Genomic DNA, 17,154 nt, shown 5'->3' with positions numbered 1-17,154 from the left:
TCAGCTGATTCAAGTTTATAACAATGGCATCATAAAAATTGTAGGTCTTCGTCTCGTATATCAAGTGTTCTGAAATAAAATTCGACAAAATGACGGTGTCGAGGAGGAATGTCAGAAAAGAACAAAACGGCCAGGTTTGACCCTTCTCGGCTTCCGTAGCAGCGGGGATGACGTCAGTGTTTCCTGCCAAACATGGCCGCGATCAGGAGCGGGTTGACTCCTGGTTCTTTAGCAAGATGTTTCCTGAGACAGACGGGCAAACCAAGGCGAGGCGATCGTCCCCTTTCAGATATTTGGAATCACGTATGTCTCACTTACATTTTCACATCTGTATCTTTATTCCTGCTTCTAAGAGGACGACACTGACAGCGCTTTCCCACGGCTAACTCGGTAGCCGGCTAGCCTGTCAGTGCGCAGCTCTGAACCCCCATGCCTTCTGTGTGACTTTGACACACTGAGGGGACAAGATCCTCGGTTATCTAATGCGATTCTTTTAAATACAAGTTACAAAATTGAGGTCGACCGTACAGTTTAGTTCAACGCTTTTGATACCTGTCTCATAAATGTTACATATTAACGTTATGAAAGTGTAGGGCTAACTGTAACTACCTTTATTCACCCCATTAGCTCTCAAGGCTTTTTGCCTGCTGCCATCTTTGTCATCATCTACAGCAGCTATTCTCATATTGTAATAGATTTTATAGTTTGATCATATTCGTTTTATTAATACAGAAATTTTCTTTTTGTGATTTCTTGCTCAAAGTGTCACACTTTATAGGCAATTTTTACCGTCAAGATGATGAAATACGCTTTCTGAATGAAGGATGTTAATTGTAATTTAAATCCCCCCTATTTTGATTTATTGTGTTAAAATGACTCCCATTTGTGTTTAATCAGCGGTTGCTCCAGAGGTCCGGTCTACACACAGTGTTTGAGTGTGGCAGTCCCGCCACCAGGACATTGCTTGGTCAGAGGCAGCATGGGAAGCTGCTGTGGGTCAAGACCGTGACAGCCAGACACAACAGCTCGCTGGTGAGTAATCATGGGGCAAACCTTTTGCAACAGGTGTCTGCACAAGTGTATCCCGTTCCTATTGTCAAGCCTCACAAGTGATTAGACAATCCTTAAAATTGGCAAAAATGCACTTATTTTACTACCTTGTTTACAAACCACAACTGTCGCTGCACATTAGTAGTTTGTCATTGTTGTGTTCTGATGTTTCGATTCATTTGCTTGCTCCAGATCCCAGGTGAGGGTGCCGATGGCCCTCCGGTGATGGCGGCCCCCCCTGAGTCTTTTCCAGCTGAGCCCTCCTCCATCACTGCACAACCTATCACAGAACAGGTAGCTGAGATTGCAAGTGGAATAATATCTGGAAGGACTCAGAGGCATTCTCACTTGAATAATGGTCTTTTATTTGGGTTAAAAATATTCAGGTCCAAGTTGTTTCGATGCCAGCACAAGCATCAGATACCTCCGCTTCTCCTCCGGTGTTGGAGCCCTCGCCTCTCCTTGCATCTGTTGACCCAACTCCTGTTTCAATGCAGTCGGTCTTAGAGCCGGTCGCTGATGCCGCACCGCTTGCGGCGGATGTCCTGCAGGCTGTGTCTGCAGAAACCCGTCTAACAGACCTGGGGTTAGCGGGCCACACTCCAGTTGGCTTCATCCAGAACCTGTTAGATTTCATGCACATGGATCTGGGTTTACCCTGGTGGGGAGCCATTGTTGCAGGTCAGTCCAGTAAATTTTTCACATTCTGTGAATTTAGTAATGACCCAGGAAGGGAAATGTATCAGTTAATTAATCCGACTGCTTCCCTGTTGTGTAGCTCACATTAAAAAATGTAGTACAGAAATTTGTGGTCTCCATCTAGATATTAATCATAGATTACAAAAGAAGAGTTTTTATTTGGGAAAATAATTTGTTATCTTCGCTGATTCTTTCAGAAAATTCTCTTTGTTCAGAAAAAATGGAGGGGCTTAAAATCAGCAAACAAAAAAAAAACAAAAAAAAAAAATCTATCAAATGAGTCTCATAAAATGTGTCTCGCAGGCCCACAATTTTATAAGCAATGTTAGACTGCAGAAAACAAACGGACTGAGGGAAGCGAGCGCACACACTTGAAATCTGTGTTTTTGAAGACTGTCAAAAGAATAAATCTAAAAAAAGATATATTGAATAAACTAAGCAAAATATCCTATGCAATTCTGTAAAATATGAATTAAATTATATAAGAAAACCTTACATTAAAATTAAGAAGATTGATTACATATATTTTATCAATGAGGCTAATTACACAACCATTTCAATTTTATTCGTGTGTGTTTTTTATCTTTTTGTATCTGTTTCTTTTACACCTAGACGTAAACAACAGTGCAGCATGTTTTTTTCTTTTGTTCAAAACATGTCCTTTTTGTCTCGGTCGTCATCTTCCTACACCATTCAACAACCCTTCCCCTTTCCCCAACAGGGACATTGCTGGCCCGTATGGCTGTGTTTCCTGTCATAGTGAAGGGCCAGCGCGAGGCGGCCAAACTCAACAATGTCATGCCCGAAATGACCAAACTCACCACCAGGATGACCGAGGCCAAACAGAGTGGAAACAAATTTGAATGTAAGTGTTCACACTCCCGTCATTCATTGTGTTTACGTCATTAAGTGACAATACAGATGTTCCAGTGCAGATTACAATGCCATGAGCCGATGCTTTGCGTGTTGCAGTTGCCAAAGCCTACACAGACCTAAACCTGTTCCAGAAGAAGCACGACGTCAACCCTCTCCGCGGCTTCCTGGTTCCCATGGTGCAGGTCGGTCTTAATCCCCTCAGTATGTACCCAGCTTCATTCTGTCCTGATCACTGATATTCTTGAGATCACACAATAGTCATTAGCTCAGTAACATAATTGCTGTTATCAGATTGTCACACTATGAAGCCGCTGCAGAGATACAGGACACTCAAAACAACCAAAATTAGGTCCCTCGCCATATCTCACCGTATCAGGGATTTTTAACTCTTACATATCTAAGTCTATATTGTGGACTTTTTGCTATACCACAGTTTTTTGTGGTATAAATGTATTTCTATATGTGTATTATTTCAATCCTTTTGTTTTAAAAATAGCATTTTCTAGGGTGGCTACAGACCATGTCCATTTCATATCGATGTGTGATACCTGTAGCGTAACTCTGCGGTTTTTGCATTTGTATCAATTATATAGGAGGTGTTATAAGAGTGTGAGAAAGGTTAATTAGAGTCATAAAGCTTAAAAATATGTATAAATACGAAAATCCAAATATGGTTGCTGCTTTGTGGATTTTTCGTTTATCACCGCTGGTTCTGGAATGTAAACGTACCTGTGATAGTCATTGTCTGACGGCGACGATATGGTAATGATACTCCAGTTTGTGTTACTGGGCTGATAAACACACAAAAAAAATCACATTATCATTTAGTACAATCCCAAACTTACATTTCTACCACATCAGCAGGTAAATTCCAACCACTCTCATCGTCACTTTGCAGGAATTTTCCAAACTGATTGAATCGGTATTTTCTTCCCCCTTTCTTAATGAAAAGTAAACATTATTTTGATAATCATTTCATTAAAAGCATGTTGACTTTTAATCAATGTGATATTTGTACCGAAGCGATTAGGATCATTTGTTGTGTTTACATATTCCTTATCAGAGAGATTTTTTTTAAAAGAAAGATACATTTTGTCTTTTCTTTACCGATGACAACTCATTCGCCTCTGCTCTATTTTAGGCTCCCGTCTTCATCTCCTTCTTCATCGCTTTAAGGAAGATGGCGTATCTGCCGGTGCCCAGCATGCAGACAGGAGGCGCGCTGTGGTTCACCGATCTGACGGCAGCAGACCCCTTTTACATCCTGCCTTTGGCCGTCACTGGAACCATGTTCTTCATCCTGGAGGTGATAAGCCGTTTGCACATCCACAATTACTTTCGGATATAACGGGGCTGGCTACGGGTTAAATGTTTGGGCCGGGTGATAACTCTGCGGATATCGAACATCTACCTCTCACCTCAATAGCGTATTTTTCAGCATCGTAAGAAGATGTTCTGATCTTGTTGCTTCCAGCTGGGAGCAGAGTCGGGTATCGACAATCCCAATCTCCGAGCCATGAAGACCGTGTTCAGGATCATGCCCTTCGTCATCCTCCCCCTCACCATCAACTTCCCCACGGTCAGTCTGTCCCCGACACTACTTCCTCATTCTTAGGTGATTTTTTTTTTTTTTTCTGATTCTGCAGCTAAATGTGTATGTTTGAAATAGTATTCACCGCTTAAAATCCTTTTCCTGCTTTTACAACCCTCAGGCAGTGTTTACTTACTGGATGACTTCCAACTGCTTCTCCTTGGCTCAAGTAGTTCTGCTCAGAAATCCCTTGATCAGAGAGAGGCTGAGGATCCCTGAAAGGATCAAACATCCCGCCTCCGCTCTGCCCCAAAATGAAGGCTTCATCGCCAGCATGAAAAAGGGTTAGTCCTGCAAATGTAGTTCCAGAGGACGTGCTTTTACCCTCCAGTCCAGTGCTTAGTGTCCACTGTCTCCATGGCATCCAGGTTGGAAAAATGCTCAGCTGGCCCAGCAGCTGGAAGAGCGGGAAAGAAGGATAAAAAATCACCTGGACCTCGCCGCCAAAGGTCAGTCTCCGTCAGCAGCTTCAATTCAGCATGTTTGTGACCCCACCAGGAGAGCTGGCTGGAGGTTTCTCCAAGCAGGATAGGGAGAAATGTGATATTTGGAGAAGTAATGAAACGCTAAAACAAGCCCCATATAATTATCCAAAGGTCTTATAATGTTGCAAATATTTTATTTTTTACACTGCCATTTATTCATCTATTTATAAAATAATACATACAAACTGGTTACTGACCTTTCACAGTAACCATTTTTTCTCCATTTTGGCTATTGCAATTTTGTGTGATGATAAAGTTTTACATCCAACTCATTTTAACTTGTAAGAAACTTCTTGAAGAAGAAAAGACGTAAAACTTTAATCTTTTTGTAATGGGAAGTTGGCGTCACCTTGTGGCCGTTGGTAGGTATTGCAGACAGTCAATGCATGGTAACCTTATAGTATAAGGTTACCATGGTTACCAGGTGTGCCCAATAGGTCGATCGCGTTCTACCGATCGGTCGCCAAGGTGTCCGACCTTTTCAGACACAGTCGTCACTGCGCATGCGCACATAACAGCGCGTTCTCGCAAGCAAGCGAGTTCAACCTCAAAGTTATGTCTTCTAAACTTACGGGTTATAAAAAACGAGTGGGGGATCTGGAAAAGACTAAAACATATCACTTCCATATGGAATGGGAGGTGGACTTTATTTTACTCTGTCATTTTCAAAGTGCGTTTGCCTCATCTGCCGGTCTGCCATTGCTATATCAAAAAAACGGAAATGCGGAGCGGCATTTTCAGACTGCTCATAAAAACTACAGCACTGACTTCCCTCCGACAAGTGAGCTGAGAGGGAAAAAGGTGAAGGAACTAAAATCCCAGCTGTAAGGACAGCAGTCATTTTTCTCACAGCTAACTTCAACTATGCTGCTGATCCATTCAAGTCATCAGAATAAGGTATTTACAGAAGAAAAGTACTCTGTTGTAATGTGCCATAAGGGTTCATGCAGTTATGCAAGATCCACAAACATTTATTGTGTTAAGTATACCTTGTAGATGTATAAGTAGATGAATACATTTATATTAGCATTTTTAGTGGAGGATGATCATTTTCACATTATCATTTGAAAAGAAGCTCACAAGGCGAAAAAGTGAGGCCCCCCTGCCTTGTACACACGGTTCTTAAATAGGCCTATCAATAACTCATACACTATTGCGACTTGTTTGTGGATTTCTATCGGAGTTTCTTTTGTTTAAATTTAAGTTTTCAAATCAGTCGGTCATCAAAGTTAAATGTGTTTGTGATTTGTACTAACAGGTCATTCAAAAAGCCAGATAAGAGTTGCTTGCTGTCAGTTGCTCCAGCTAAGAAGGCGTTATGTCCCATCCACTCAGAAATGCACAACTTTTATTTGGAGATTTGGAGCTTTATAGACACTCACATTTTGAAAATGTGAAAGCTTCTCTGTGCTTGGGGATAAAATGCAATGAGATCAGCGCGTGATCGACACATCAAATCGACTGCTTTATTGGCTGGCATCAGCGCATGTTAAAAATCAAAATCAATCATAACCGTTCTTTGGAAAACCAGCAGGCGCTGGAATCTTAATTTGTGTTTTGTAGATGTTTATGCTCAGTTGAACGCAGGTTGTAACGTCAGATATCTAATGCTAGTCAGATTTTGTTTATTTACAGTGTTAACCTTGCTTTTTTTTTCGATTTCATTTTTCTTTAACAAACTAAAATCCCCTGTGAAAAAAACATCCCTGTGAACATGCTAACCTCCAAGAAACTTGACATTTTCATGACTCGTTCTTTATTTGTCGGTTTCACGCCCGGTCTATAAATTCTTCTCATTGGTCAATCCCTCCCATCTATTTCGCAGGTCCGTTGAGACAAACGTTTACCCAGAATCCTCTCCAGCAGACCCCTCCTCTATCCGCGTCAGATAAAGGCAAGACAGACAGCGCGAAGGTGAGACCATGGAAGGACACTATTGGATAGATCACTCTGAATGACAGTGTAATAAATGATGTAAATATTTGAGAATGGCGGGTTAAAAGGTTATCATGTATCTAAACATAAATATAAAATCTGCCTATCAAACCATCTGATGTCTGTCGTCATTTCAAGTTAGGAATGCAATCACATACAGAAATGAAGTACGCCATTTGCGGTGTTCACAAATAATTTTATTATAAATATGTGTTTGCTGCACATTTTAACAGCAGTCTGGAGACACTGGTGCAAAATAATGTGTAAAAATAGCCCTTTTTTTTCTAAACGGCAGCAGCATAAAACATTTTCCTCCACGAGCTAACTTAAGAGTTATTTATCCTAATTGACAACTGTTAATTGTTGTGCATGTAATTTTAATGACACTTTTTTTAATTTTATTTTTGTCCAGTAGTGCTTTGAGTTTCAAAGAAACGCCCGGTGCCACTTGAACAAAATTTAAAGACAGTAAAAATACACTCCCTTTTAGTTAGATCAAAAAGACATCACAGGTTATGTATGTGATGAGCTGCGTCACACTCAACCTCAATTAATTCTCTAATAAAAAGGACATTTTATCGATAGAAAGAGGATTTCCTTGGGTTTAGGGGCGGCCAATAAAATGTTCTTTCAGAAGTCGCACCACGGTGCGACGATATATTCATCGACGACGAGCTAAAGGTCAAATCTGGGTCAGGCTCCAGCCCCAAAGCTAGTCCGTTAAAGCCTCACGGTGGCACTGGCTGACCCCGATGGGTTCGGGCAGTGTCCCCACGTTGGCAGGGTGTCGGCGCCGGACACCATTACTCTGCCTTGTCCATTTCAGTTAAAACAGAGAAGCATACTTTCTGTATGAGCACACCTGATTTAGCTGGAAGACAGAGACACGGGAACAGTTAGAGGAGTGACAGGGGAACGGTTTGACACGGGAAAAACATTACACTCGGTCAGCACAAAAGGAGTGTACACTTGAAATTGGGGGAACCTTACAAAAGTAACTAGCCGGGTCATTAGTATGCCTGTCAGGTCTCTGTCTGTCATTATAAACAACTTAAAAAATGTGTCTTTATTATGTAAATTTGTCCTAAAATGTCTTAACAGAACAGGAAGGAAGTTGGACTTTTGGGCGAGAGGGGAGACGGGTCAGTGAATTCACAGATTCACAACAAATAGGAAAGAGTTGAGTTGAGTCCAGCTCCCTCTCAAAGTTCATTTTATTTCTATGGGAAAACAACTCTAAGCTAAACATATTAATCACAATATTAATAAAATGTGACCACGGCCTTAAATCCACTCAAGTCTTATTGCCCCGAATAACCACCTAATTATTATTTAATGACAGTAAATGATAATATTTACTCAGATTACTGTCGGTCTTCATTTCTCGAGGCCTGCAACCAAACCTTAAGCACCAAGAATGGTCATTCCCTTCAACGCTTAATAAATATTGTATTTTTCTTTTCTCGGATACGTGATTACAAGATTTTTTTTCCTGACGAAGATTATTACCAGGTCAAAAATGATGTTTTAGATCATATTTCCTGTCTTATGGCTTGTGCTTTTTTTACATAATGACAATACGATCACTTGAAAAAAATCCCTCCAAATTCCTTAACGTCTATCTCCATGTCCCTGTGCCTTAAATTCAGTATAATATAATTTCAAATTGTTTTTCGGCTTTGACCTAAATATGACTAACGTCCAATGGATGTCTTACCTATTAAGTTCCGTAGCCACAGCGGCCGCTTGTGAGCCGGCGTGTAGCAGCAGAGGAAGTAAACAGGCACCCCGGACAGGGCGATGCCGATGCCGATCAGGGAGTTCGTAGTGTCGCTGTAAAGCGGCACCACCACCAGGAAGACGGTGAGAAGGCAGAAGATGATGGGGTAGAAGAGGCTCAGCTGAGGCGCCAGACAGAAAGAAAAGGTGAAGGTCAATTTAGGCACGTAAAAAAAAAAAACAAGAAAATAAATGCACTGCATTGCTTGAAATAACTGAGCTACCTTCAGTGGCCTGTTTCTGTCCGGCTGCTTCCAGCGCAGGTACAACTGACCCAGAATGGAGAGACCCACGAAGAACCAGTAGCTGAAGCTGTAGTAGTTGATCAGCCTGAAGATATCTTCCACGCACAGGTATATCAGAGCCATGATGCCCTGCGGGGACACGCGAGAGCGAGACTTACACAGGGAATCTGCATTATTTGAATGAAAACATCTATTGGTAGATAGCTTACGTTGAAGAGCAGGGCAGGGACGGGAGTGTAGCGGTGGACGTGGATCATGCAAAGGTAATCCGGCAGGTGACCCTCCCTGGAGCCCACAAAGAACAACCTTCGGAGACACAAAGACGCCCAGGACGGGCGCGGGAATGAGTTCGTGGACGTGTGGGTGGCTGGGGACGAAAGACGCTCCGGATGCCCATTCACTGACCTGGACGACGCCAGGATGGAGGCGTTGAGTCCTCCGAAGCAGGAAAGGGCGACAGCTAACGGAATGGTCCAGTTCATGACACCGAACACCTGGTCGGCAAAGGTCTGGAAGGAGAAGACAAGAACTTTTCGAGGGTTTCTGCGCTTAGTGACGGTACGGCTAAGGTAGCGTCATTGGCGCTTACCACAGCTACAGCGTCGCTGTCCAGGATGGCGTTCATGGGAAGAATGGTGTAGTACGCCACATTGGTCAAAATGTAAATCACCGTCACTATAGGCATGGAGATGGCGATGGCCAACGGCAGATTCCTGGCGTGAGCAAATTGGGAAAAGTGGGATTTAAAGGATGAGATTTAAAAGCAGGAGATTAAGATTCACAATAGCTCATGAGACCAAGGGTCAAAGGAAGGGGATGGACTGAGATAAAGCTGCCTGGGAACTCAACCTTGAAGTATTATTACATGGTGCACCTTGAACCTATTGTTAAGAAAAATGTCTATCCCTCAACTTCAGTAGTGGTTAATATCAATGTTTTCAATTTTTTTTTATACATCCTTAAATACCGGGAAGAAAAGGTTTGGCCTTCAACCAGAGTCCCGTTTTATCACCTCTCTGGGTTCTTGATTTCCTCCGTCACAAAGTTGAGCGTGTCCCATCCCGAGTAGGAGAACAAGGCCGAGTACAGAGCCAGGGCGAGGTCTCCCGGGTCCTTGGACGAGTTGTCAAAGAGGCCCTCGAAGTTCTGCGTGTGACCTGCCGGGCACCAACGCACGGTAAGGAAAGGGATACAATTGGGAAATAAAAGCGTGCTTGTGATTTTCATAAAACCTGAATAGCGTCGCACCTTGTGCGATCTTCACCAGGCCGGTGATGATGACGGCGATGAGAGCGATGACTTTGGCGTAGGTGAAGAAGTCCTGGACCCTGGTGCCCCACTTCACGTAAGCGCAGTTCACGAAGGTCAGCAGGCCTGAGGGCGGGGAGTCGCGAGCGAGTTCACTTTAAGAGGAATCGCCTGACTGATCCGACCGTCTCCACGGTGACATTTTGCTCCAGTTTCCGTGCGAGAGCAGTTCACGATTCGAGGAAGTGGTGCTGCTGACTCAAGCACACTTGCCGTGTTGTTTTTCAGACGAGGAAACAGCTGAGTGCAGCACATACACACACACACACACACATACACGAGCACACACACACGGGCTGGCAGCAGGTACTGACGCGGAGGTGAGGCAAAGTTTACAAGCGGGGAAGACGGCGAGCGAGCTGACGCGTCTGATATACAGATACACGGAAATTACGGCACGCCCGGGTTTTTTCGACCAGCTTTCCTTCCCGAGATTGCAGTTGAACTGAAAGGAGGTTCTTGTGTGTTTTTCGCAGCGAGGAGGGAAAAGAAATAAACAGAAAAACTAAAACGGACAAGTCCCTTTTCAGAACCACCCCCAGTTAACCTACCCGCGTTATTATTTGCAGTATTTACTTGAGCCGCCTGTATTTTCAGGAGAAATCTAGGGATTGACGATACAACAACACTGTGTGGTTTGCTGACTCGAGTTGCTGTTTTTTAATCTTCGCGCTGATGTTCTTGGGGAAAAAACAGCAACTTGTTGTCATGTCCTTGCCTCAGAGATAGCTAGCCTGTTATCGGCAAATGCTCCGGTCTGGTTCATAAAAGAAGAGATAGCGGAGCACAGGACGTCTGCTCATTCAGCCTCCCCTGCAACACAATGTTGCAAGAGTGGGACTCAATCGCATTACGGCCTCCATGTCACCCAGATCTTTAAAGGGGAGAGCAAAACATCGCCACACTCAATGATCAATAACATTCTCTGTGTTGGCCACTGAAAGGCCTCCCATTTATGCCCCGGTGAGAGGGCGGGGGGTCTTCGAGGCCGAATCACAACACTATCATCGGGATCATAACAAGTCCGACGCCGGCGGGAGGTCCGGTCAGATACAACAAAACGCCGTGCGCGGCGGATGAACAATGGCGAACAGAGCCTTGCCGTGCTGAGGCGGGAGGTGGAGTGTGTTGACACTGAAAGGGTAGAAGTGTGTGAGGTGTGAGATGGGTGCGACCGGTGGCAGAGGTCATACGCGGCCCAGATATGAGAGGGGAACTGAGCTCTTGTTCTCTCGCCGCAAAATGCCATTGACCTCCTGAGACTCCAGACGTGTTTGAATTTACGGCCAGAGTGTGTGTGACGCCCCCCCGACGACTCACTAAAAAGCGATGATCGATTTAATGCCAGTTTGTTTGACTTTGGTCAAAATCACACACTTACACCAATATGAAGTAGCATATTTAGAATATTTTAGAATATTTTATTTTTATATTTTTTCATTTTTTTTCATTTTTTTTCATATATTTTTTTCATATATTTTTTCATTTTTTTTTTTTAAATATTATTTATTTCAATTTTTTGCTGTTTTTTTCCGGAGAAGGGTTCATTTCTTCCAGTTTCATAGCTTTTGCTAAATTTTCATCTCTAATAATAATATTAGATTTGCTGCACAATAGAGCTCATGGTTCTCTCTTTTCATAAATTTCATTGTTTTTCATTTTATGGGTGTAAGACAATTAACAAAATAAAAGTAAATCCTCTCCTTTTGGCTTTTCCCTTCAAGGGTCGCCACAGCGAATAAACCTTCCCCATCCAACCCTATTCTCTGTATCCTCCTCTCTCACACCAGCTAACTTCATATCTTTCTCACTAAAAAAAAATAAATAATAAAACTTGTAACAAAATAACAGTAAATTTTTACCGAAAAACCAAATCGGTTATTCTTTCCAATACCTTTGAAGGTCAAAGTGGAAGTAATCATCATTACTATGCTACGAGACTGCCCTGCTATACTTTTTGAAATGAATATTCTATACCTGCGAAGATATCTTTATATAAATTGGCGCCAGAGCCCCTGTCTTCAGACTCTCATGACAGAAGGTCAAGAGTAACTTTAATATAAAGGTGGACGCTTTATCCGTCTGTTTGATCAGCGACTGCGGAGTCCCATTTACTTCTGTCAAAGCAAACAGGGACTCATCAAAGCTTGTCCCTCAGAGTAAAAACAAATAAAATTGAATAATCGACCTCTAGGAGAAATTACCTGATAAAACATTGACTGAACCAAAGCAGGATGCATTCAAATTGAGCCAAAAGGAGGCAAGGGGCGGTTTCGCTCTCTGCTGTCACGGAGGGGTTTTTTTTTCGCCGCTGTGGTCGTGGGTTTGCCTCCTGCGCCGAGCTGTCAGCTTCCCCACCGACCACTCGGGTCAGAGTCTCACTTCAGGACTTTACCTCGGCGCTATCAGCGCTCTTGGGCCTCCTCAGAAAACGGCTTATCTCCGCCTGGCACTGGTGTGTGTGTGTGTGTGTGTCTACCTACATGCCTCTCGGGTGGGCGACTGAATAAATGAGTAATATTTATTATCATTATTTTTCTTTATCTTCAATGCAGGGGCTTATCTTTGAGATATTGCTAAATCGAGCCGCGTGTGTGTATTTGGCTTCTTTTCTTGGGAGTCTGGTTGCCAAAGCTGCAGTATTTCTTTGCCCCCACCCCTCTTTTTTTCTTTTTTTTTTCGGTTTTAGTTGCTTAGCGAGCAGGTTTGCGATTCGTTCTGGTTACCTCAGCGGGAATAAAGAATGGTCGTTCCCTGCGTTTACGAGGCGTTTCTCGCTTGTTCCCCCCCCCCGCACAAAAACGTGGTGACTCAGGTCCTCGTGTTCTGGACATCACACTGGGATTTCTACATCTAAAGCTCAAATTGAAACATTCTTTTCTCCTTTGAGTCCCCGCAGGTCTCTTAAAAAGTGACCTACTTCCTCTCTCTCTCTCTCTCTGCCGCCGTCACCGCCGCCTTGCTGACTAAGAGTGGCGTCATCATTTTTCACTTCTTTCACTTCTTGAATTATGACTTTTGAGATGCAATCTGGGATGTGCCAAGACTCATTAACCTTCATTTTATGGGCATCACAACAGGTGTTCTAAAGGAATTATATCACTAAATATTTTGTAATAGTGAATCCGGGAAATGGTTTCGCTGTCATGGCATTTTTAACTTTCCTTGGGCCTAAAGGTGCGGTCCGTGAAACCCGGTTTGTCGTCAGATAGGCAACAACAAATTGCGGCGTTTACTTACATATGCAAGCGGCAGCCAGAAGTCTGTTTGCCACGTACGGTGCCAAACACGTCGGGAAGATGGGCTGCATCATGTAGTTGGAGAACGTTATGGCAATGACGGCCTGGCTGGTCGGCTCGATGATGAGTAGCGACGTCCAGAGACGGATGAAGGCCATGAAACCCCCAAACGCTTCCAGGATGTAGGCATAGGATGCCCCTGATTTGGTGATGGTGGTGCCCAGTTCAGCGTAGCAGAGCGCCCCAAATACTGAGAAGATCCCACCAACGGTCCACACGATCAGGGACAGACCATAGGAGGCGCTGTGTATCAGGACGCCCTTCGGGGAAACGAAGATCCCGGAGCCGATCATGTTTCCCACGATCAGACACACGCCGTTGATAAGAGAGATCTCTTTTTTCAGTTTCATGGACTCCTTCGAACCCATCGACGCTACGGAAGGCGGGCCGCCGTTTTGGGCGTCCTGCATCGGAGCCGGGCTGTAGGACACCGTCGTTTTTGTTGCCGCCGTCATCGTCGTTGCTTCGGCAGCTTATTGAGTTTTTGAGAAAAATGGCCACAGAACAAAAATTGTTTCGTTTTTTTTTTTTTTTGCCTTAACGTGTCAATGGGGACCTTAACTCTTCATTCGGCTATCTATAATCATCTCTGGCCATCTGTGGAGACAAAAAAATATCATATGAGTGATGCTGTTACCCTGGAGACCGAATCGTCAAAGCATCCGGCGCATACCTATGTTGTTGACATCGGGTCGAACAAGAAAGACATTTGCAAGTCAAAGTCTCTAATGTGGGAACAAACATGCTAAAATACGAAAACCGGTATGCCCGCAGTTGGATTTGAGAGCAGTTTGATGGATTGGAGACCCATTAAGCCTCACGGCAAATGGCCTTTTAAGGTTGAGTGTATTGACAGAGAGCGAGGGCGAGGAGCAAACACGCCACATGCCTAAAAACACCGGCTCTTCATCAGTAACCATGCGTCCAGCTAAGGAAGAATGACTGAGACATTCATTCTGACTGGTGGCTGCCCACACACGCTTGGAGGGATTTTAATGTGTCAGCACTGTTACGACTAAAGTTCATTATTCGGTGCATGTAGGGGGTCCGCCGTTGGGTCCGTCAGGCTTCTTGATTCATGTCACAGGCTGGAAGGGATGAAGGTCATTGTGGGATATTGGACTCCGGCTGTCTGAAGCTGTCTTCTGTCGAACCGGCCGGGAGATTTTTTTTTTTTTGGGCTGCCATTTAAAATGGATGAAGTCAAGATAAAAACACATCGGGGAACATGGAAAATTGTTTAGCTGAATCGTCCATTTTCTTGGTTGACTGATTTATCTACGCTCACTGGAACTTGAACTTTATTATGAGAGTCCAGTGATAAAAAAATGTGCAAGTTTAAATTTGATCAGTATTTTGCCTAATATCATATATTTAACAGGTGGCGAAGTTGTAAAGGACCTCATGTCCCAAACTGTGTCGAGTCAATCACCATTTCAGTTTGTAAATCACCTGAGTGATTGATACCGGCTCATTTTTGAGCTTTGCTCTCGGGATTTGTCATTTTTAATAACCACGCGTGATTTCATTTATTTAACAAAAAAGACGGCAAATATTAAAAAAAATTCCACCTTTCAATTGAATCTCGCATTATTTAACCCCCAAAATCTGACGGGCAAATCTGACTAAAAAAACACAACATCTCCAGCAAACAAAAAAAAAAAAAAAAAAAGTTGATGTGCTGTTTAAAAAAAACAAATGGTGCATAAACAGACGGAAAGTATTGATCCTACGGTCGCAGACAGAGGACAAGATACAGGAAAGAATCAGGCATTAATCAGACATCAGGCATTCTGATTAGAGACAAACAGTTATTGCCAAGCTCGTGACGAGGAAAAGGCCACGGTCGAAAAAAGTTTTGATACCTTGCAGCGGCAGCAGCACGAATTTGCAGCATGTGGTTTCATGAAAGAGTGACTGAAACCAAGAGGAAGAAGAAGAGTAGATTATTTGAGTGTCGCTACATGTGATTAGACATGTGCCGGAGACACTCAGAGGCCAGGCCTTACAGAAAGAGAGGGCAAGGTCCAAAAGCGCCTGATAAGCAGTCCCTCATGACTTACTCAAGGTTATATCCTGGATTCTGAATACCCTTCCTCTCTGCGTGGGGATGAATCATTGAGATTCTTATATCACATTTGTATTGAATGCTCTTGAAATATTGGCACGAAATTTGCCTGAAATATCGACAAGATTTAGTGAAAACTGGATGATCAGAGGAGGGGGGGGGTGCATTAGACATAAACAAGAAGTAAGCAGATAGTTATTGAGAAATGACCGAATATTGAGCAGGAAATACCAACAAATGTCCTGAAAGAGGAGGGCAAAAAATATTAATAATAAAATTATAAAGTGAAGATGATTATTCACGCCATAGCAGATATTGTGTTTTACAGATATCAGTAAATAGGCCTTTTATTATCACACTGTTGGCTTTCCCCCTAAATTTAAAACAGAAACCCTTGGGAGGCATCACCTGATTTTTTATGTGTGCGTGAGAGTGTGCATGTTAGCGGGTCACTGTCACACGTGGAAGAAAAAAAAAAAAAAAGTGGATATCAAATTCACTCAAAACGTGGGTATATTTGACCCGACGTGGATTTTCTTATAGGAAAAAGGGTTGACAAAGAGGCGGCTGGTCACCCACCTCACACTGCTGCGGCTCCATCCCCCCCAAAAAAATAAAAAAAATAAATAAAAAATAAGTTGAGTTCAGGAGCGTGTAACTTAGGCCTCGCCGTTTCTCATCCTCGGTCCACGCACGGTGTCATCGTGTCCTCTTTCCGTGGGCCCCGTTGCGCCTGCGCAGATCCGCTCCGCCGCTGCTTCCTGCAGTCTGCACCGCTCTCCTCCTCGCCAGATGTGTGTGTGTTGCTTTTATGCACTTGTAGCTACTATAGTTTTTTTTTTTTAATGAACGGAGGAAACGCGTAAAACCGAGAGGGTGGGGCTGCAAAGGAGGGAGGGGAAGTGTGTGTGCGTGTTAGTGTATGTGTGTGTGTGTGTTGTCCTTAATTGCCGCCATTGTGTTTCCTGAGTGATTTTAATTAGATTATCGCACAGGCGCGTCTTTATCATCAATGGATCAATGAATTCTCTCGATAAAGACATGCCTTTATGAATAATGTGACTCAAACACAATCACCGACCATTCAGTGGGAAACGAGGGTGTGAAAACGCGTGCGTGTGGGTCAGACACGCGGCAGAGTGCGTCCCCTGCATGAAAAGTATATGAATTCTGCCTTCCGCACATGGTTAAATATTAATATAAAATGCCATGTATGCTTTTTCCGGAATGCATCTCCATTTAGAAAACTTTGACCAGAGACAAAGTTGGTCAGGGGTCATTTTTCTGCACGATTTTGATTTTCTAACCTGCATTTAGGCTTTACACTGTATAACATTTAGTGAAGAATTTTTGTTTTTACTAATGGATGGATGGGTAGTTGGATGGATATGGGTCTTTTAAATGTTTGCAGCATGGGAGTTAGTGGACATGGTTTGTGAGTCTAATCTGTGAGCATCGCCCCCTCTAGTGGCTATAAAAAGTAAATGCATTACAAGGTGCCTTAAGTTGTTTGAGACTCAGAACATCCATGCAAAATATTTAAACCAGGTTCATCCATATAGTTTGGGTAAAAATTTGTTGCAGTGTTTAACATAAAAAAAGGAAGAAAAAACATGTGCACTTGTAAAAAAGTTCTCAAAGTTCAGTTAAAGGACCGAAATCTGCAGTGAGATACTCATTTTTCTATAAATAACGCACCAACGAATGCAGGCAAACTCGGGCTCCGTTGAAGCATGATATGCCAAAAAAGATCCAACTCCCCTTACCGAAACAAAAAAAAAGAAACAAAAAACTGAACCAAACGTTTTCCCGGGCATGA

The 17,154-nt window shown here is 43.2% G+C and overlaps 2 protein-coding genes across 3 annotated transcripts; one reads left to right on the top strand and one right to left on the bottom strand.

The window, feature by feature from the left end:
* Window positions 1–174: 174 nt before the first annotated feature.
* Window positions 175–8,403, top strand: oxa1l (OXA1L mitochondrial inner membrane protein). Of its 2 annotated transcripts, XM_086165383.1 has the most exons (12): window positions 175–303; window positions 898–1,032; window positions 1,243–1,344; window positions 1,437–1,731; window positions 2,471–2,614; window positions 2,722–2,807; window positions 3,767–3,931; window positions 4,100–4,204; window positions 4,338–4,500; window positions 4,585–4,665; window positions 6,527–6,615; window positions 8,362–8,403. In XM_086165383.1, exons 1-12 carry the CDS (start codon window positions 193–195, stop codon window positions 8,386–8,388), a joined length of 1,503 nt encoding a protein of 500 aa, XP_086021509.1. In that variant the 5' UTR covers window positions 175–192; the 3' UTR covers window positions 8,389–8,403. The 2 variants fall into 2 exon arrangements, with proteins under 2 accessions (XP_086021509.1, XP_086021508.1); XM_086165382.1 differs by lacking the exon at window positions 8,362–8,403 and having other exon boundaries at window positions 6,527–6,749.
* slc7a7 (solute carrier family 7 member 7) lies at window positions 6,814–16,126 on the bottom strand. The gene is made up of 10 exons (XM_086165381.1): window positions 15,915–16,126; window positions 13,209–13,864; window positions 9,909–10,034; window positions 9,673–9,817; window positions 9,250–9,373; window positions 9,066–9,169; window positions 8,870–8,966; window positions 8,640–8,789; window positions 8,354–8,537; window positions 6,814–7,507 (listed from the first exon to the last, which is right to left on the bottom strand). The coding sequence occupies exons 2-10, from the start codon at window positions 13,720–13,722 to the stop codon at window positions 7,440–7,442; spliced, it is 1,512 nt and encodes a 503-aa protein (XP_086021507.1). The 5' UTR covers window positions 13,723–13,864; window positions 15,915–16,126; the 3' UTR covers window positions 6,814–7,439.
* Between the last annotated feature and the right edge of the window lie 1,028 nt (window positions 16,127–17,154).

Source organism: Fistularia commersonii, chromosome 19, assembly GCF_037954325.1.
Source record: "Fistularia commersonii isolate RoL2024-O1a breed Wild chromosome 19, RoL_Fcom_v1.0, whole genome shotgun sequence".
NCBI classification, from domain to species: Eukaryota; Metazoa; Chordata; class Actinopteri; order Syngnathiformes; family Fistulariidae; genus Fistularia; species Fistularia commersonii.
This window is presented reverse-complemented; position numbering and strand designations above follow the sequence as displayed.

Bases quoted from the DNA above. Each gene is read 5' to 3' on its own strand.
- slc7a7 (XM_086165381.1), bottom strand. From the start codon at position 13,722: ATGACGGCGGCAACAAAAACGACGGTGTCCTACAGCCCGGCTCCGATG. The intron at 9,374-9,672 runs GTGATAAAACGG...TGCTCACGCCAG, and splicing joins GAAATCAAGAACCCAGAGAG to GAATCTGCCGTTGGCCATCG. The intron at 9,170-9,249 runs GTAAGCGCCAAT...TTCTCCTTCCAG, and splicing joins ACAGCGACGCTGTAGCTGTG to ACCTTTGCCGACCAGGTGTT.
- oxa1l (XM_086165382.1), top strand. From the start codon at position 193: ATGGCCGCGATCAGGAGCGGGTTGACTCCTGGTTCTTTAGCAAGATGT. The intron at 2,615-2,721 runs GTAAGTGTTCAC...TGCGTGTTGCAG, and splicing joins GAGTGGAAACAAATTTGAAT to TTGCCAAAGCCTACACAGAC. The intron at 3,932-4,099 runs GTGATAAGCCGT...TGTTGCTTCCAG, and splicing joins CCATGTTCTTCATCCTGGAG to CTGGGAGCAGAGTCGGGTAT.